Below are 20,370 nucleotides of genomic sequence, written 5' to 3' on the forward strand. Positions count from 1 at the left end.
CGATGGTGAGCAAAATAAGTCAGTAGCTCTCAGGCTACCTATGCAATCAAAGCCTGCAACTGCAGAGGATGAAATGCAAACATGGGGCTGGTTTGAGCTGTCCAGCATCTGTAAAAAATGTTATTAATATTAAGAACTATTAATTCAAATAGATCTGCCAAGCAACAGCCCTTATCTGGGCAGAACATACTGCATGAAATCAAAATGGACAAAGTATGTCACTGCTAATCAGATACACAGTGGGACTTGAACTCCTTTCAAAGCAATCAATTTCTTGCAGCATCTGCTGGACAGGTGACCTACCTTGTGATGAGCCAGAGCTCTGACGCACAAGTAATTACAAAACCTTTGCTTTTTTGCTGCTTTTTGTCATTTGCATTTAAATGAACGCTATTTAAAAGCTCATCTCCTCAGGTATTTTTATTCTAACGTGCTTAGATTTGGCCTAGCCCCTAAAACCAACAAATCACTACCTCCCGCCTTCTTGAAGCCATCTTTTTTTCCTTATAAGCCATATCTGTGCCAACAGCAAAACCTGCAGGAGCTAAAACAAAGCAGTACAAGAAACAGATGTCTCAGGCCCATCACTGAGCACAAGCTCTAGGCAATGCAAATCCATATCCTATTTAATAAAGGAGCTAAGAACAGCAGTAAATGCTGCTTTCTGGAGATGCCATTTGCTCAATTCTTTCCCTCTATCGAACCCTATAGAATTAGTTGTTTGTGCATAATGCAAAGTATTGTATACAACAGGTTTCAGGACTTTAAGCCAACTCAAACTGCTGTTGTGGTTTAAATGGGAGAAAACTTGTGGGTTGAGATGAACAGTATAATAGGTAAAGCAAAAGCCACACACACAAGCAAAGCAAAATGAGGAATTCATTCACTGTTTCCCATGGGCAGGAAGGTGTTCAGCCATCTCCAGGACAGCAGAGCTTCATCACATGTAACCATGACTTGGGAAGACAAACGCCATTGCTCCCAACATCCCCCCCTTCCTTCTTCCAGAGCTTTATAAGCTGAGCATGATGTCTTATGACTTGGAATATCCCTTGGGTCAGTTGTCCTGGCTGTGTCCCCTTCCCAATCATTGTGCATCCCCAGGCTCCTTGCTGGTGGGGTGAGAGGCTGAAGAGGCCTTGACACTGCCTAAGCACTGCTCAGCAGTAACTAAAACATCCCTCTGTTATCAACACTATTTCCAGCACAAATCCAAACCATTGCCTATATACTATATATTATGAAAAAAATGAACTCTATCCCAACCAAAACCAGGCCCATACTTACTTGCTTGGTGAGCTATTTTGAAATACTCCTAGAATGCAAACATACAGATTTACACACCTCCCCTTCCTGTTGTTCATCTAATGTTCAACAAGCACATACAAACAACTGCTGGTTTTGATTCTGCCTGGCCATCCTGGGTGCCCTTCATGCTCTGAAGAGTGCATTCTGTGCATTGGACAGGAGGGCTGCAGTCCCCAGTGCATGTGCTCCTCCTCATGCAATGCAGTCATGGGAGAGAGCACACATCCGTACCCTTTCCTCTCAAGTGTGTCTGTGTCTGGTCCCATTGGCAGGGGCTTTACATGGAAAAGCCAAACCAAAAGAGATGTGATTTTGAAGCAGTGAAATCCATGTGATGCCACAGAGAGATGAATTAGACCTATTTATTGAAAAACATTTTAAAAAAGATAACTTGGATTTGCTCAAGGCCTCGGGAACACAGGTCAAGCAGAGAACACAAAGAAGGAAAGCAATTATTAGTTGCCAGTACTCCAGCTGCTGGGTTATTGCATATACGTTTACACTGCAGTATGGCTCAGTCCTGGCTAAGCCAACATGATCTGACGTTTCCTGACAGTTTCAGTTGCTGGAGTAATTGAGGGGCTTAGGATTTATTTAGGATTCTGACAGCTGGAACAAGCTGTTGTGCCTCCCAGACACCAACAAACATGTCACTTTGTGCTCCACAGCTGAAGTCAGATGATGTCTCAAGTCTCCTCTTGACTGCGTACTATATAAAAATAAATGTTTAAAAATAATAGGTCTGTGCAAGACTTAAAGTTATAGAAAAACATGGATCAAGATCCTGGTTCTAGCTTCTACAGCCTACTTTTAAACACTGATACTCTCTTTCAGAACTATGCTGTTATTGCTCAAGTAGGGCTCTCCTTTCCACTCTCCAGGCTTAGCTTTGGTTTTAAGAAGCTTCTGTCCGTTAGGACTCTCTTCTGTGCAAACTGAGAGTATTAACAGGGCTCCTGCTTCAGCATACAGGAAAGCAGGAAATCCTGCTGGATGTGCTTTAGGTGTTAAGGCAAAGTCTGAGTAACTGTTGTCAAAGAGAATGAAAACAAAACCCAAAAGGTCAGATGAAAAAGGTCAAATCCTCCTCTGGGGGTGGTGGGGGGTGTTTTTCCTCTCTCCATAGCGCAGGAAGACTGAAGAATCTTGGATCCTATCTCAGACACCTCAGCAAGATGAGATGGACTGTGATTCCTCTTGGGCAGGTCCTCTACCCTGGCATCTCAACGTCTTCGGCTTGTAATCCAGCCAGGTGATTGAAGCAGAGGTCTCAGGACAAAGGAAGGAACGTTTCATAGCTTCATGACACAGGTTAGCCCTCAGATAGGAACAAACAGCAAGTCTGTCAGGACTCAAATCAGTTTTAGTCTTGGTGTATGAACAGAGAAGAGAGAATTCAGGAAAGTGCAGCTTTTTACAAAAGCACAAAATACTTCCAAATCAAAGGCAAAGGCTCAGACCTAGTTATGACAGTGGATTTCCCTCTGGAAAAGTCATGATGAACAGTGTGAAGGCAGCAAATCACAGCTTACAAATGCAAAAGCAACAACTCATCCAAGGAATAAAACCACTTTTCCGTAAATAAAATTGCGCACACTATCGGCAAGATCAGAGAGGCTGTGTCCAAACGGCCACTGCTTCTCCTGCACCTTATTGTTCCGGATTCGTGCCTGCAGGAACACTGACACTTGGCAGGAAGCCATTCCAGCTGGGCTCCCCTTCCCTAGTGCTCCTGCTGGGTCACCATTCTGACCATTTTCAGTGCCATCTCTCCTTGATCAGATGGTACCTATCACAGAGAGGAGAGCACACAGTAAGCAGCTGCTATAAGGAAGCAGACAGCAAGCACATATTCATCTTCAGTTTTCTTGCTGGTAATGTATATTATTTACCATGTGCCCAGCCTTAAGAATCCAGAAGAAAGCGAAATTCTCATAGGCCTTGTGGAAAGCAGCTGTCTCAGTGGATTCTGGAGACACATAGAGCGCCTTCCACCTCTGCTGGCTGAACTGCTTCAGATTAGGCCATTTCAGTTTCCGGATCCATGCCTCCTGGCCTGTTAGAAGTAAAAGATAGACTTGATTACAGATACTGTCATAGCAATTTGTGAGTCCCAGTTCAGCTGATGCCCACTAGATACCAATACAGCAGAGTCAGCAGAAAGTCTGTGTGTGCTCAAATTCTAAACCCAATTTTGCTGTGCCTGAGGAAATGATCAAGGCTGCGTTCAGAACTAGCTGCAATAAACCAATGGAGGGAGAAGGCTAAAAAGCAAACAGTGAAGATGTAAGTGATATGGACTTATGATGGCACAAGTTGAGCATGTGACTCTTAAGGGCTCTGTACAGCCCTAGCCATTCTGCTTTACTCCTCAAACACCTTGAATGTCCTGCCACAGAGGAGGATCAGCCACACCAAGTTCCCTGTCTGGGAATCAGAAGAGACACTGCTTCTCTGTTTGCTGCAGCCACTCATCACGAAGAGCCTGCTATACAAGGCAGAGGTTAAGAGACCAAAAAGATCAATTCCAGGACACCACTGGAGACAAAGCTTTAGCCTACCTCTGAGCTACTGGGAAAATTTATGTTAACTGCAGCTCAGTTTTAGCTCAAAATGTAATAAATTGGAGTACCACTAACTGCTAATCTATTCTAACAGCCTAAATATGCTGGTTTCTGATTTATTGATTGCTACATCGTTCATGAAGGGCATCTGAATATCTCAGTTGAATATCAGACACAAAGGATGCAGCCCTTCACGACACAGAAACATGTGTGTGCAGATTATTTAAATCAATAAGAAAAGGTGAATGGAAGAGAACACAGCAGTCTTGCAGAAGGAGGCATTTCAGCAACACTTGGCCTGGCTCCAAACTGCCACTTGATCAAGCCTACAATCTACAAGCAGCAAGGGACAGCAAAGGCCTTGAGTGGTCAAGATGTGCAGGAGCCTACACACATTACTGCAGGTATGACCCCTCTTCAACTGCACCCTCCCTGATTAGTTACCAACACCCTTGTTCCATCTCACCTGGCACCATGCCTCTGCCACAGGCCACTTAGCGAGGGCTGACCTGGATTGTGCTCAAATCTGTAGCCAGATTTATGACCTTTTCCCCAGGAGAACAGGATTGTCAAGCCAAAGCAGAAGAGAGGATAACCTCCATGTGACTAGTCATCTATCCTCATTCTTCATTTATGAATGAGCATACACATACACATATGCGTCTATTCAAAAGAATTAACTGAATTATGGGCTACCTCCATACGTACAGACTTGACTGAAACAAGCAATTATTGATGTTACAGATCCAATTCCAAACTGTATAATGGAGGTGAAGGAATTGCCTCCCTCAGAGGGACGCAAACAAAACATACTAAGAGCTGCTCATTTATTACTGTAGTATTTTAAGTGTAGCCAGTTGAATAGGACATTTACACAGAAGACTGGAGAAATCCAAGTACCAATATTACTGCAACTGTATATTCTATTTGTCACATGTTCTGTTCCAAATCTCAGTCAAGAAGCTCCTTACCCATGGTGTCAACAATGAGATCCAGCTGCCCATTATAGACTGTAACATTGACATTGGCTGCCAAAAGCTGATCAACGATATCGATGACAGGTCTCATGAAGTCCTCAGCCATGTTCTCGAAGACCTCTCTGGACTGACCTGGATGGAACCAGAAAGAAGACAAATTTTAACTGATGAATAATGTCATCTCCTTGCTGGGACAAAAGCAATTGGTGAAGAGTCCTAAACTGGAGTTCATGGCTGCATAAAACAGTCCTAGCCCAAAGTGGCAGCCAGTGATTTATAAGTCTGAGGAACTAAAGAGAACCAGAAAGCAGTCATGCTCCCACTGGAGCTCACAGACAGCAGTGTAGCTTCTGGCTGCTACTATACACATGCAGCATACTGGCATCAACCCTTTAAGCCGCCTTTCTGTTTTACACCCTCCCCTCCACACCATGCAGCATTACATGATGCCAGATTTCTGGCAGAGAAAAACTGACAAAAATTGCATGAAAGACAGAAAACAGTTGCTGAGATACTGAGGATCTTCTTCCTTCCCCTGAATTTTTAGCTGCTTGGCTAAAGATAGATACAAGCAGCAGAATCAGAACCACATCTGCTCCTACAGGCCTGCCCCATCACATGTCCATTTCTGAGAGTAAATCCTCTTCTTAGGTCCAAGGATAATGACAATTGAATGTGACTGCTTACTACAGTGAAGCATCTTCCTACAGCCTGTGATACTGTAAACAGCAATAATGGACTCATTAGATGCACACAGCAGACAGGAAAGTACCTCCCCATTTCACACAGTCAGGTATAATTTTTAGCTTTTTTCTGATGGGTCCATTCATCAGCTCATTTAGGCTGTCCTTGTGCATATTTCTGACATGGCGCTGGTAAAGTCCCGCTGAAGAAGAGAGAACACACTTGGATTAGTGGCACATTTAACCCAGTCAACCTGCACAGGTAGCAACTTTCAGTGCTACAGTCATGGCCAAAGTCTTTTCTAATGAAAACACAACACCAGAGACAGAGATTTGCTTACTTTTATAAGAAGCCATTGATGTCAACCCTTACTTACGTCAGGGGGTGATACAGAATCCATTTTTACATTTAGCTAACGCAGCACTTTTCAGGGGACCAGCTTTAGCCTCTTGGCACAGACACAGTTTTCCTCTCCTCAAGAGACCAGTTACTTTTAAGCTGCAATGCTTTTAACTGTGCTATTCACCTTCCCAGCTGAAGCCAACAGAAGGAGATAAAGACCTTGACAGAAATTATGTGTTTTCACATTGATGCATAAGCATCATGGAGCAAGAGAGTCTAATGAGACTATTTATATTGATGAGACATTTTGTGTCCTAGCTTGAAGACAGAAATGAAAGACATTAAGAGGAAGTAACTTCAAGGTCATAAAACTATGTTGCAATTATTTTAATTCCTTGGTGTCATTTGTGTAGGATGTATAGGTGGAGCTGTAATCTATAAGAGGGTTGTTCCACATTCCTATTTATGTAAAGGCAAACAAGTTCTGCTCAGGAGTACCAATATCCTCTGGAACAGAAAGCCCCATTTTAAGGATGTGCTAAAACTGAGGCTGTTCCCACTAAGAGCTGAAGGTGAAGCTCAGAAGCTCAAATACATAAAAGCAACTTACTGAGATGGAGATTTCCTTGTTCATTTGATTTCATTTCTGGAACGTCTTTAGTCATGATGTTATAAAAGTTCACATTGTCTGTGTTCTGAAAACACAAGATAATTTCAACAACACGGAAAGAGGTAAGTAAATCTTAAATTAAGGACCCTGTGACCTGCCACTTTACCTACACGTCAAGAAGGTACTTACGAAGCAGCCTGGGTTCTACATTTGCTCTGAGAAGCGGGGAAAAGATTTCTCATGTCTGTATTGTTCACGCATGGGCTGTGCCAGAGATGCTGTTTACTTCTCCTAAACGGATGTGAAACTACAGGAGGCCTAACACCCTGCAAATGACTGCAGATTCTACCGCTCATTAGAGAGAGCTACAGTGCCAGATGATGCTTTCAGATGGTCTCTGCTGCTAGAGCTAGTCTAGGCTGATGCTGCCTCTTGCTCAACATCCTCCCACCCTACAACCCTGCAAAATCTAAACTGCTTCCTCAAGAACATGATGATAACTACCAGCCACCCTTCTCTTGGAACTGCTGGACGTGTCCAAGAACTGAAGAATGGCAGCTCTTATGCAGACAATAAGGCTGCCTGCATGTAAAGGACAAGTGTGACCAGTTTTACCATTAGAGAAGTTACTTATGATTCTTGAAGTCCTGCTTTATTCAGTTTTTAAATAAAACTCAGCTCACATCAGTAACCCTAGAAGGAGTGCCTGCACCCTGACAGTGATATTGCAATGGGGAGGAGAAGACAAGCAGACTTGAAGAGGAAGGCAAAATGGGAACCACAAGTTTGTTCCAAACCATAAGAAGTGAAACCAGCTACATGCAAGGCAGTACCAGTTCTGAAACGAAACAAATCATTAAAGAAAAAAGCAAGAAAAGCAGCTCCAGATTAGTGTTCCCATTTGCAGAAGCCAGAGCCTTACTTAAACAAAAACACAAGGAAGAATGAGATTTTTGGAGCAACTCTTCAACAGGAAGAACAAGAGCAAAACTTTTAAGCTGGGACTTTCTATGTAACAAGATAAGTAACCCATAGTAAAAGGGCATAACTTGAGGTTCCTTCCCATCCTGAGCACCTATTGTAGTTCTTTAGAGATCTATGCTTAATGAAATTTGTGTCTTGCTAGATGCAGTTTTCAGTATTCAAAGCAAAGCTTTCAAGGAGATACAGCTCATGGAAGTTGAAACTGGGTTCTATGGACATCAATGGGACTAGCAGTACGCTACAGATTAAGCATCTATGTAAGTGATATTCCAAGCTGAAACCTTGATGCAATTCTGTGAGCCCCTGTGTGTCACCCTACCCACTGCCCCTTACAATCTCTCGGTGGTGCACAGCAAACAGCTCTTTTACATCAGCACTGGGATAAAACAAACACTGATAAAAATGGCTGGAGAACTCGGGCCAACCTAGCGTTCATAGAAAGAAGAAACTGAAATCGTGGCCTCCCGAGGCACCAGTTAGTTACTAATGCTGCTCAAAGAAGATCTCACCTCTTCAATGACACCTTCAGCCTTGCCCCAGAGCTCAGTGGCCAGCCCATATTCATTTTTATTTATTGCATCCATTATTTCTTTGGCGACAGCAGTCACCTCTGCTAGACCATTATCATCAAGGAGAGACTGGAAGACAAACACAAAAGAGGACAGCTTTAATTGTAACTCACATGCATTTCTCACTAACGGTCTCCATGCATTGGAGGTTTTATTCTGGCTAAGAGCTAACCTCAAAATCAACATCCATTTATACTGTTTGGCAGTAACAAGTAAGCAGGTGTGGACTGAGAGTTGAAGAAGGTACTTACGGTGCTGTAAAGGTAGGGCCCCCAAGACAGGACAGAGTCTAAAGAAACAGAACAAATTTCAAACATTTAAGTTTTTGACATAAAATTTCCTTTATTTTTCCTTTTTTTTGTAGCAAGAAGGATTGTGACAAAAATATATGGAGATGATTTCATCAGTAAAAAGGTACTGTCAGCTCAGTTTAGCCCAAAGGCTACATGCTGCAGAGCAGGTTCTTTACAAACCCTGAGGACCAACAAACACATTGCAACACCCTTAACCCCCAAACATTTATCAGTAAAATCTATTTAAAGCAATAGACATGCTCTTACCAAAGTGTTCTCACCCCAACACTGCAGCACATTGCCAGAATACAGGGGAGAGATCTGACAAGTGAATGGGCATTATCTAAACTGATCTGTTTGCAAAAGTTACAGGGGGATAAAAGGATCTAGTTAATAAATGAAATCTGGTTTATAACAAGTTTGTTTATAAGGGCTCAAGGATCAGCTGATAAGAGACAGATATTTGCTTGATATTGTCCCATGCTGTGGGGGATCAGTGAAGCCTGTCCTTGCTAATGTCACTGAAGGACCAAGAGTCCTTTAATCAGTTTTGTCCTCCACCAGACACACCCCCGCTATCTCTTACAGGTCTGTGAGCACATCAGCTCTTCAGCACAAGGTCTTCTTGTGAAAAGAAAGGAAAAACCTCAGCTGTAACCTTGTGAAACATCTGGTGGCCACATTTTAAGTGCAGTACTCCTACCAAAACACCTCAGGGGCTGTAGAAATGCACAGAGACATTTCACAACCACCCCATTTCAAATGCAAGTATACTCCTCACTGACTTTGCTTTCTGACTTTTCATAGTCTAGATATGCTCTAAAGGTAGATTCTTCAATCACAGCGTGCAATGGTGAAGTATTTCCTTCTGATTTACCAGACTCTCTAGAGGTTTCATTCACTGAAGGCAGAGCAGGCATTTTTGACTCTAAGTACCCATGGAATATTTAAGAAAAAGCCCCCCAAAAACAAAGCAACAAACCACACACAGACTGAGGATTTTTAAACGTACCCAAAGGAGAAATCCATGAGTCTCCAAGAGCAGTTCCCATAAAATTGCACTTTATGGTCCCTTTTTGAACAGCCTTGGTGGAAAATAACAAAAACCACAAACAAACAAATCAACTTTTAGTAGACATTTGTGATTCTAGAATCAGTTTTCTGTAAAATGAAAAAAAAAAAAGCAGCAGTCTGAATGAGGCGACAGGGACAGCGTATTTCAGGAAACACAAGTACTTTGAGAACACCACGTCTTAAAGTGAAAAGCAAACTGCATCCTCCAGCTACTCACCCTATGCAGCTCTAATGCAATGCCAGCAGCCATTTTGCCTCCGTAGGATTCAGAAAATATGTAAAATGGGATGGTCTGGAGAGAGAGAGAAGCCACACAATGAACCCATTGGGCAGAGGGCAGAAGAACCTACAACAGTTCCCACAGAACCCAGGCACCGGCTGTTCACCCATCACTATCAAACATGAGGTACATTTCCAATTCTAAACTGCAGATAAGAGTCCTGTTTCATCCTAGGGAGTTACTGGGCAGCTTTGGTAGCCGGCACTTCAGTATTTTAGCATGACAACGAGCCATGATCCTACATGCTTGACAGACAATAGCCCACCACACTGCTTCTCTAACTAGCACCAAATTCAAGACACAGCTTTTGAACTGTAGGAAGTATACCCGCACTGACTCCCATCAGATGCACAATACCTGGGAGCAAACACTGCCCATCTGGAAGTCTGTTCACTAATTCTTTTTGAGATCTGTTTAAAAGCAAGACAAAATACAATTCTAACCAAGAATTCAATTTACTTACCTGGAATTCTGTTCTACCTGTGAAGAATTCTCCAAGAAAAACCATCATATCAGAAACTACTGCGGAGAGGTTTTTGGCAAACAAGCTACAATCATCCACATAACTGAATCCAGTGCCCACAGGATTATCCACAAATAAGATACTGGCTGCCTGCAACTACACAAGCAGAAAGAAGGTTTGTTATGAAACCTCAGTTCAGCCCCAGGAATAACCTTAGTTTTGATGACACAAATGATTAACTGAGCCACTAAATCTTTGGCCCTGAAAGAACTTGCATTAAAACTAGATGAAAGTCCAAAAAAGAATGGAACAGAACTGTCTGTCAGAATGTGAAATAAGAGATTTTTTTTCTTTTGGGTTGCTGGGCGTTTATGAAATCACTATAGCAAATGCTAGAGTTGTATAGTTACAAGTGTACAAATACAACCAGTAGATCAGCTTCCACTCAAAGCAGGAAGGCTCACAAATAAAGGGGGACAACATCAGGTCTTTCCATTTGCAAGCACCCAAAAAATCCCAGTGACCCAAGGGCAGATCACCCACATAACCTAGGGAACCCCAGAGCAATTAAGACTATTGGTAGTTCAGAGCACAAATACATTTCATTAAATAAAATGCCACCTTCGTAGGCAGCTGTAATTTGTTCTCCCTTGAAGGCCATACTGGACTTGTAATTATAAGCCACTGGTTTTACACTGCCAGGAATCTATGACTGTGCACAGTGAAGCCATGATCTTAAATAACGTCTTTCTAGAATTGCCCTGTTCCCCAGACACCTCCAATTCATAACCTCATGGAAGCCCAGATGTGTTCCATAAAATCACATTAACAGGTCTATTCTTCAGTTCTTAGCAAGGCTATTCCTATAAACCAATTTATTAACCACACTACTGTAAGATGAAATATTATAGTTGAAGTGAACTTTAAACTTTATTGCCTTTATTAAACTTTTTCTGTGAAATTAACTGTTCTGTGCATTTTTGCATGGCAACCATCTGCTTACACAAGCTACAGGCATTTGCAATCAGTAATTAGAAGCTGAACTCTCTACTATACCCAGGTTGTGTTTCTTGGTTTCATTTCTCTGTCTAATGGACCAATCTCTTCAAAATTCCCAAATCCACAGCCTGAAGATCCCGGACCTCCCTGTGGGGAAATACCAAATGACAAATAAGCTAAAAGGCAGCATGGTATAGATAGACAGGAGAAAAAGAAAAGCAAGCCAATAAGTACAACGACAGATTGTAAATTTAAAAGAAATGGCTTTTGCACTCCATGTTAATTTGAAAAGCTGCAAATTAAATCTCTTCCTCGTGGATTTTCATTATGTGCACACATGCCATTTCTGAAAGAACTTAAAGAGGAGCAATCACCCACTTGTGAAAGCATCTAATAAGTTGCATGCTACATGAGTGCAGCTTTAAAGCCTTTCCCCTTATTCCCTTAATACGGAATGCAAAAGTTGGCTCTCTACAGAGGTTTGCAAGCCATTAGTTTTATCAGTGTGTGCATTTCACTCTGAAGAAATAAGCCAGAAAGAAAAAGATCAAGTCATTATATTCAACATTAACTTCTGAAATGTACTGCTGGAGGTGAACATGCAGCACACATCACTGCCTTTTATCAAACTGTGACTGAGGGGGACCAATCTCTAAACAACCAGAGTCTCTCTGACTTGTTTTCATTTAGAAATCTTTCTAGATCTCTGATTATTTTACCTACTCTCTCTCTGAACATTGTTCAGACTGTAAGCTCTTCAGGAGGGAAGCTGGGATGCTACAGTAGAATTGTAGAGTCTGCCACAAAAAGCACTATTATTGAATAAAAGGTGAGAACAACCTCTGTTTCTGTTATTTATCCGATGGCAGGTGAGCATTTGGGGGCACTCCACAATTGCAGAATGATATCTTTATTATTTCTACCTCATTCACAAGGGGACTCATTTAGAATTGGACAATTTTGAATCCTGTTTCTGTTGAGCTACAAGGTACCCATCATAAAAGATGTTATCATTTAAGTGCCTTTCACCAAACCTTACCTGAAGCCACAAGATGAGGGGTAATTCCGTGAAGTCTTTGGTTGGGTTGTTTGCATAGTAGAGCCACCAGAAAATGTGGGCCTTACTTCGAACTTGCACATATCCCCACAGCTCTTTGGGCTCTTGGGGTTGCCTCAGAACTGCACCTGTGAGGGGAATCAGAAGAATCAGCCAGGTTAAAAGGCAGCTTTGGACTTTCCACTGGGTTTGTTCCAACACATCACACTGCAGTCCTGGGGGTGATAGTTACAAGTGCTTCCATTAAAAAAACAATACTATAAGGAACCTGACTATAGTTACACCTCCACACACTGAGTTATCACCAGTGAATGAAGTGTGTCATTAAGTGCCTAATTAACAGGGCCTGACGTTGCAGCTGCTGCCAAAACAGCAGCCCAGTGGCCAGGATGATATTTTCTATCAGGGAAACATTTAAAGTCTTTATGTCCTGGGCCAAAAGCACAGCCCTGCCAGACAGGATGGAATAACTCACACCAGGGTCACCCGCGCTCTGCCAGGGATCCAACACTTAGATCCCAGTCTCTGGGAAGATCAAATTACTGTATAGTCCCCAAGGAGAGTGAATGCAGGACAGACAGACAGGTCACTTCTAAACGAACCCGGGATCTAATCCTAAACTCGATTAAGTCATCAGAGTCGCGCCAACACAAACTGCCAGGCTGTTCTCCATCTAGTACGTGGGCACTTCTGCAGAAACAACCCCTTGAAACCACATCCCTTAATCTTCCCGATCTCAACAGCAGTCCCCAAGAGAAAGAGACTTTTTCAAGCCACAGTGATCAGTCTTTGCTGCTCCACAGGACACAGACTGGCCATGTTCTATCAGCACGGACACCACCACACTTTCGTTACCAGCCCTCACAGCAGCAGCGACACGAACAGGGACGCTCTGCTCCTCACAGCCCCTGACCTGAGGGGTCTCAGAGGTGAAACCCTGCAGCCAGCACCCCTGAGCACCGCAGTAACCTCACACACACGGCTCTCCGTGTCCCTTGCACTGCCAAAGGGAATGGGGTCCAGAAGCGCAGACAACAGCTCGGGATTCAACAGCGATGGGAAGCGCCGCCCTGGTTTGCGGGCAGCTTCTCTCGCCCAGGTGAATCAACAGGGACCCGAATGCCCACATTCCTGAGGCCCCGGAGCGCAGACCCGGCCAGCCGGGGACAGGAGGCGACGCTCCAAGAGCACGAAAGCCCCCGATAGAGAGACAGCGACAGCCCAGCCCAGCCCAGCCCAACCCAGCCCAGCCCGGCCCGGCCCGGCCCGGCCGGACCTCGACCTACTCCCACCGGGACAGCGCCTTTATCGCCCCCTTCACCGCGTCCCGCTCAGGCCCTGCCCAGCGGCGGCCACAGGACGGAACGTGCCATGCCCGGGGGCCGTGGCTCCAGCGCTGCCCGGGGCAGGGCCGCAGCACAAGGCTGGACACAACCCCCCGTCCCGTCCCGTCCCGTCCCGTCCCGTCCCGTCCCCCAGCCCGTACCTGCCGCCAGCAGCAGCACGGACGCAGCCGTCGCAGCTCGCAGCAGCCCCATCCCTCCGACCGCTCCCGGCGCCCGCGCTGTCACATGCACGGGGACCGGAGCCCGAACCGCCCTCAAGGGGCGCGGCCGAGGCCCGCGCACCTCCCGCCCTTTTTGGCCCATACTTGGCGCCGTCGCCCTCTCGCCCCGCCCCTCACCCTCCTCGGGCCCGCCTGCTTCCCTTCCAAGATGGCCGCGGCCGGCGGCGGCCCGGTGCGGCTGCGGCTGGTGTTTGACTACCCGCCGCCGGGCAGCCCGGGCTGCGCGCTGTGCTGGCTGCTGCTGGAGCCGGGCCGGGTGCGCCTCGTCACCGACCTCATCAGCCTCATCCGCCACAGGTTCGGCTTCAGCCGCCGGGCCCGCCTCAGCCTCTTCCTGGAAGGGGCGCTGCTGCCCCCCACCGAGAGCGCCCGCCTCGTGCGGGACAACGACTCGCTCCGGTACGGCGGGGGCTGCGCCGGGCGAGCCCCGAGCGGGAGAGCGGAGCCGCGGCACCGGGGTGGGAGGAGGCCCCTCGCAGGCTTGGGGCGGGACACGGAGGGGGCTGGCGGTGCCCCCCCCCCCCCCTCCGGGGGTGAGCGGAGCCCCGTTCCCCAAAGCCCGAGACACCCGGGGTGTCTGAAACGGGATGGAGAGAGCCCAGGGGTTGGGAATCCCCCCAGCGTTAGAGGGAGAAGGCAGCCACCAGCAGACAAGCCGACCCGAGCTGCTAATGAATGGGAAAAGGCGTTAATTGTGCTGAACAGTGGCTATTGTTTGTTTTTGACAGAGTAAAATTGGAAGAGATCGCCGCGGCTGAGTATGAAGAGATAGGTGATGGCTTCTTGTATACACCAACAGAAGACAAAAAAAGGCATAGACAAAAGAAGGAAGAAGAAGACTTCTCTCCAAATGAAAAACACAGGCATAAAAAGAAAAAGCATAAACATAGCTCCGAGTATCCTTCTTGTAGGGAGGAGGCCTCTGTAGATATTTGGGACTCTCATAAAAAGCACAAGAAAAGAAAAAGAAAGGATGGAGCCAGTGAAAGAAACAGACTCACAGAAGGTAACGAAGAGAGCTCTTCTGGCCAATCCAAAAAGCTTAAAAAAACAGGGAGAGAGAAGGAGTTGGCAGCAAAAAAGAAGGATGGAAAACAGACAAAGGCCACAGCAGCAAAGGTGGATTCAGAACTGGCAAATCAGAGCTCGTCTCGAAATTATGGTAAAAGTAACACAAAGAAACCAATACAGTCCAAAAAAAGGAGGGTGGGAGCTTCCCCTCCCTCCAGCACATCGTCAGACAGCGACAGCAGTGAAACAAGCATACAGCAAAATAAATCTTCCCGTAAACCTATAGTGTCAGCACTTCCCAAAGACAAATCCCAAGCTGCTGCAAGTGCCGATGTGAAAACTGTTGTTGCTAATAAAGTGACTGTAAAGCCCAGCGCTGACAATTCCCCTAAGACTGCAATTAGTAAAAATGCTAAAAAATCCGCATCCTCTAGTTCAGATTCTGACTCGAGTGCAGAGGATGAGAAGGTGGCAGCAGCGCACAACAGTACGGCAAAGGGAAAGCCACTGCCCAGCACCACCAAGGCTCCGAAAGCACAGGCCTCCTCCTCACAGTCTGAGAGTTCAGGTTCAGAAACACTCGTTAAAAAGTCTGCAGCAGATGCTGGACTGAGTACTTCTATAGCAAGAAACTGTTCCAAAACATTGCCAAACAGTATTCAGGGACCACTCGTCAGCCCAGGGCGTGGAAGGGGGTATGGAACAGGAGAGGATAACTTCAGGAGAGGGCCTAGAGGCCGTGGATATCGTGGGATGATGAGGGGTCAAGGCCCTGGAAGAGGAGCCAACCCTGGCTTCTTCTATAACTACAACAGTGAAGGCCAGAAGCAGAGGCAGTTAAATGAAGCTGCGACAAACTCCTCTGTTCTCGTCCAGGTGAGTGACTTACACAGTCACAGGTCACCTTTCTCTTGCAGCTTTAACTATACAAAAACTGCATAGGATGAGAGTCATTCATAAAAACTCTAATAGATTAATAGGATAAAGGCTGATCTTAACTCAGTAAACCTGATATTTACTGTATCTTCATTCAGCAGCCTGAGGAAGTGTTTATGAAACAATATTTAAGTGATTGTATTATGTCTGTCAAAGCAAAGTACTCAGATATGTACCATAATTCTTCTCAGAACATCTTACAATCCTTACTTTGCCTTCCAGTTTATTAATGCAGTAATTAAATCAGTGGATTTACTGTTCGTTCCACAGAATCCCGTGGAGGTCCCCAGGAGAGACTATAGTGTGTTACCTCTTCTAGCTGCTCCACCACAAGTGGGAGAAAGAATTGCCTTTAAGGTAAAGAACTTGTGAAATACTCAACGTTAGTGGGCTAAAATGGTTTCATTTGGGCCATGGTAAGTTTTGCAGGACATGATACAGATCACATAGTCCTGACATCAAAAAGCTTACACTGAAGAATTTCATCTTGCATTGTTCCGGGCTGTTACCCTAGAAGTATAAGAGTTGGGAAGGAGTCTTCATCCTACTTATTTGTTCATTTTTAAAAGTTTCAAGGAAAGTCAGCATTAAAATTAGGTGCTATAAAAAGGAAAGATTCCTCTATGCTATTTCTCTGTAGTGTTTCTATAATGTTATTGCAAATTTTACCATACAAATAGTTTTCTGCAAAATAAAAAAGTAAATGGAAATGAAATAAATCACTGTGTGGTTGAGGAGACTGGGATCCATCTCCCTGATCTCCTCTCACAGCCTGACCTGAACTAAATCCTTTGGAACTGTAAATCCTGGAAGACTGTCTGGGCCTGTGACTGGCATCAGGATCCAGGAGTGCGAAACTTGATTTTTGCACTTTCCTCTTGCTGAAGAAACACTCTCTGGGTACAGGTGGCATCATCAGGGATCTGGAAAAGTTGTAATTTATTACTTGTGTTTCTTTCAACAGCGCTTGGAACTAACTGAAAATTACTGTCCTGAAGTTTCAGACTATAAGGTACTGGTTTCTTTCCTCCTGTAATTCACTCACAAAACTATTATAGGTGAGGTAAGACTTAAATATTTTGAGGTTGTGCAGTGTTTTTCCTCTCCTCCAGTTGACTCCACAAGCTATTCCTGGTGCAGCAGTAAAACAAAAAACTAGAACCCAAAACTGTCTGAAAATTTGAAAGGTGTAGAAGTTTTTTTTAAAAAAAAACATTATTAATAATCATTAATATTTCAAAAAAGACAAAAATACCAAGTAGAAGAATGCAGCTGTATTTGAGTCTACTGCTGCCTGAAGTCAAGGCAAATTCTTGAAACTGGTGCAAGTAAAATTTGTATCTACTTCAGGTGACTCTGTTCCTGGATAAGTACTGATTGAAAGTACAGCCAGTGTCCATGAATAACATCACTTTATTGATGTCAGTAGCTGCATATTGCTGAGCTTTAACACTTTGCAGATTGTATATATAGAGCCAAATTTGACAGAGCTTCGCCTACCTGTGGTCAAGTACCATAGTGGTTATCCAGTGCTGAAGTGTATCTTACCTGATTCTTTCTTTGTTGCTTTATGAAGGAGGGAAAAATCATCAGTTGGCATGCTGATAAAAAGCAGATCGAGCTTGAGATCCTTTCGCCATCAGCAGGACAATGTATGTACCCTGGGACACCAAATGCTTGTTGTCACATGCACCACTTGGAAAACAGCTAATCCAAGGCACACGTCATGTTTTAGGAGTATTTCCAATTTCCTTGAGTTCATCCTCAAAAGTCTGTTTAAGTGGAGAAGTTCAAACATTCGCTTGTTGTATTGAAGATGCTCATAGGTAATTTGTCCAGTCAGTGTGAGTGGTCAGTAACTTGTCTCTGTTGGGATTTTATTTCCTGAAAAAAAATTAAAATCATTATATGGAATTGCAGAGGAAATTGTAGATTATAATGGTGATGTCAGTGAAGCCACTGTCTTCAGTGGTTTTAGAACTGAGTCCCTGCAGTGACAAAGTACACTTCAGAGACTTAACCTGAATGTTTCTGAAACTGGATGTGAATACTGGAGTTGCCATTTAGCACAGAATTAATGAATTATCATCATTTGAGTATTTTTCTCAAATTTAGCAGTATATTGTTGATTAACTTCTTCATGCATGTGAGAGGGTTACCTGCATTTTGGTGTGTAGTGTTCAGTTCTACCTCACATTTTTTTTTACAGTTATGAACCCAAACCCCCAATTTAAGTAAAAAAAAAAAAAGTTTTGATTATCTTTCTAAATATGGAAAGCATTTAAACATTTTTGTTGAAAGTTAATGAAGTTGTTTGTTTGTTTTTTAAGATGCAAAAGAGCCAGGGAAATTCGATCTGGTTTACCAGTCTGCAGATGGAGCAGAACTGATTGAGTACGCTATTCCTCAGGATACAAAGGTACGTGGGTGTCCTGTTTTGAAGCCTGTTTCAAGTTTTGCACAGCTGGTACATGCCCTGCTTTATGACTCTGTTCATCTCAGTGAGGTTTCCTTTGTAAGAATACATCTGCTTAATAAATGAAAAGAAAAAGAATTGTTCCTTTCTAGCAAGAATGTTCATGACTACAAGATAAGAATCACTTCTGGGATGTTCCTCAAGTAACAAGGTTCAAAACCAGTTATCGAACTGTAACTTCTTGGTTTTGCTAGTAAAATAAACAGCATCACATCTAGGTAGAGTATCAGTTCGTACAAGGTTATTCAGTTCAGGCACTGGTTTCCTTACCTGCACCTCTCCTTATGAGGACATCAGTCAGGTTGAGGTTCATCAAAATCAATGAATCACAGGAAGGATCTTGTGATCTCTGTTCAGTTGTGCTGCCAGTCAAGTCTAGACAAAGAATAATGTAGGATGAATTGCATCTGCCTGTACAGCTTTTGTGTACTAAGTATTCTCTGTATTTTGTTTTCAGATAACTGAAAGGTGGGATGCACTGATAGAGCCACGACTGATTGTGGAGCCTCCAGTTAATGGATCCAGCATTGAAAATGGAACAATCTGAAATATGAACAAATGTAAATAATTGCCCGGACTGTCTTTGTGCCATGCAGCAGATGAACTGGTGGATATTTTTAATAAATGGTTCTAAAAAGAAACTATGCCAAAAGGAAAAGGAACACTTTTGTCTTGGGATATGTTTTTAACGTAATACAGGAATATTTTTTTCATTATAGGAAATCTTTAATATATAGATCTGTTGTTTTTTCCTCAATGGAAGCTTAATAACAGTTTTTATGTCCTACTGCTGCAAGTTGCAGAACTGGAATGGTTTGATCAAAAAGATGAAATATGACCTTGTACTGTCAGTAACTTCATTTAGATGTCTGGGTTTGGTTAGAGCCAAATAACTGCGCACAGAGGTAGCTTGCTGTAAGGATAGCTAAAACCAACACATAACAATGAAATATAGATGTTGATGTGCACATCTCTGCAGCTGCAGAATATGATACACATGCCATGACCTTGCAGTTATTTCCAGGGCTTACCAGAACATACGGGTTTCAAGCTTCTGTAATTTTGAGAGTTAGATAAATGGTATTAGTAATGTCAGAACCAGAAAATATAACAGGAATCACTGGCAAAATTGTGTCTGGTGGGTTAATCTGTTTAGGCTCGGAAACTCTTGTTTGTTTTAAAGCAAACCCTTTTGCCCTTTAAGTGCTGAAGTTTCTGTGCTGCCTTTCCTCTTTCCTCTGCAGTAGCGGAATGGGTCGCCAGGCGGTGGCAGTGCACTTCCCTGACATGCAAGTATGAGCACATCCAAGCCATCACATTGTCATCTTGGCAACTCTTACAGTTTAAGATGATCCCTGTCCCAGGCAGTTGAGTCTTAAACAGAAGACATGGAAAAAAAAAAACCCAAAGCCCTAGCTAAAAACACCTGGAAAATTGTCCATTATGGTTTAGCTGACACGTGCTCCGATAAGTGCGCTATATAATGCACATATAGTGACTATATTCAAACATTGCATGCCATCACACTGCCCCTATTAAAATCTCTTGTGAAGGAATCATTTTTATATCAGTAAAACCAATGTGTGTATTGCAGTTCTCTTTAGTTGCTGTTATTTTGTGCCAGAATTTGCTTTTTAGAGCAGATTCATGTGTGGCCATTCTTGCAAACTGGACAAAAAGCAAATTCCAGAAGTGTAGCACTGTCGTGCTGAGGCAGATGGGATTAATGGAGAGACTTTTTTTTTCCCCTAAAGGAAACTGTTAGTTTTGAATTCTGATGAAATTGCAAAAGCTAAATATGCAAGGATTTCACAACACTTGAGAGCAGGATTTGCCTCTTGTTCCACTGCCCACAATGTTTTGGCTACATGTTAAATGGATAGAGTCCCTCTGGCTGTAAGGAACAGATGATGCTTGAAAACAAATATACCCACAAAAGAGGATGTTATAAAGATAAAATCCTGAGGTTTATTTATCCATTGTTAGCAAGTTTGGGTGAAACTACTGCTTCAGTGCACAATTTACATCAAATTGAATTATGTGCAGCCTGAGGGAGCTGGCTGAGCACCCTCCCTGTCACACCCATCCACCCAAGGCCTAAATGGGGGAGATGCGGAAAAGGACAGAACATGCATGTGAAGGAATTTGGAATTCTCATTTTGATAGGAATATTGTA

The 20,370-nt window shown here is 43.7% G+C and overlaps 2 protein-coding genes across 4 annotated transcripts; one reads left to right on the forward strand and one right to left on the reverse strand.

Moving 5' to 3' along the window:
• Nucleotides 1-1,656: 1,656 nt before the first annotated feature.
• SCPEP1 (serine carboxypeptidase 1) lies at nucleotides 1,657-17,406 on the reverse strand. Of its 3 annotated transcripts, XM_062612654.1 has the most exons (14): nucleotides 17,267-17,406; nucleotides 16,496-16,641; nucleotides 12,187-12,332; nucleotides 11,205-11,294; nucleotides 10,149-10,304; nucleotides 9,623-9,697; nucleotides 9,344-9,416; nucleotides 8,290-8,327; nucleotides 7,979-8,107; nucleotides 6,486-6,570; nucleotides 5,622-5,735; nucleotides 4,844-4,981; nucleotides 3,201-3,364; nucleotides 1,657-3,097 (listed from the first exon to the last, which is right to left on the reverse strand). In XM_062612654.1, the coding sequence occupies exons 2-14, from the start codon at nucleotides 16,632-16,634 to the stop codon at nucleotides 3,032-3,034; spliced, it is 1,413 nt and encodes a 470-aa protein (XP_062468638.1). In that variant the 5' UTR covers nucleotides 16,635-16,641; nucleotides 17,267-17,406; the 3' UTR covers nucleotides 1,657-3,031. The 3 variants fall into 3 exon arrangements, with proteins under 3 accessions (XP_062468638.1, XP_062468637.1, XP_062468639.1); XM_062612653.1 differs by lacking the exon at nucleotides 17,267-17,406 and having other exon boundaries at nucleotides 16,496-16,653; XM_062612655.1 differs by lacking the exons at nucleotides 16,496-16,641; nucleotides 17,267-17,406 and adding an exon at nucleotides 13,691-13,773.
• On the forward strand, nucleotides 13,889-18,856 carry COIL (coilin). Its single transcript, XM_062612650.1, has 7 exons — nucleotides 13,889-14,170; nucleotides 14,500-15,658; nucleotides 15,989-16,075; nucleotides 16,683-16,730; nucleotides 17,295-17,370; nucleotides 18,049-18,137; nucleotides 18,652-18,856. The coding sequence occupies exons 1-7, from the start codon at nucleotides 13,920-13,922 to the stop codon at nucleotides 18,739-18,741; spliced, it is 1,800 nt and encodes a 599-aa protein (XP_062468634.1). The 5' UTR covers nucleotides 13,889-13,919; the 3' UTR covers nucleotides 18,742-18,856.
• Nucleotides 18,857-20,370: the final 1,514 nt, after the last annotated feature.

This window comes from Pezoporus occidentalis, unplaced genomic scaffold (assembly GCF_034315485.1).
Source record: "Pezoporus occidentalis ecotype Australia unplaced genomic scaffold, CSIRO_AGI_Poc_V1 ctg160, whole genome shotgun sequence".
NCBI classification, from domain to species: domain Eukaryota; kingdom Metazoa; phylum Chordata; class Aves; order Psittaciformes; family Psittacidae; genus Pezoporus; species Pezoporus occidentalis.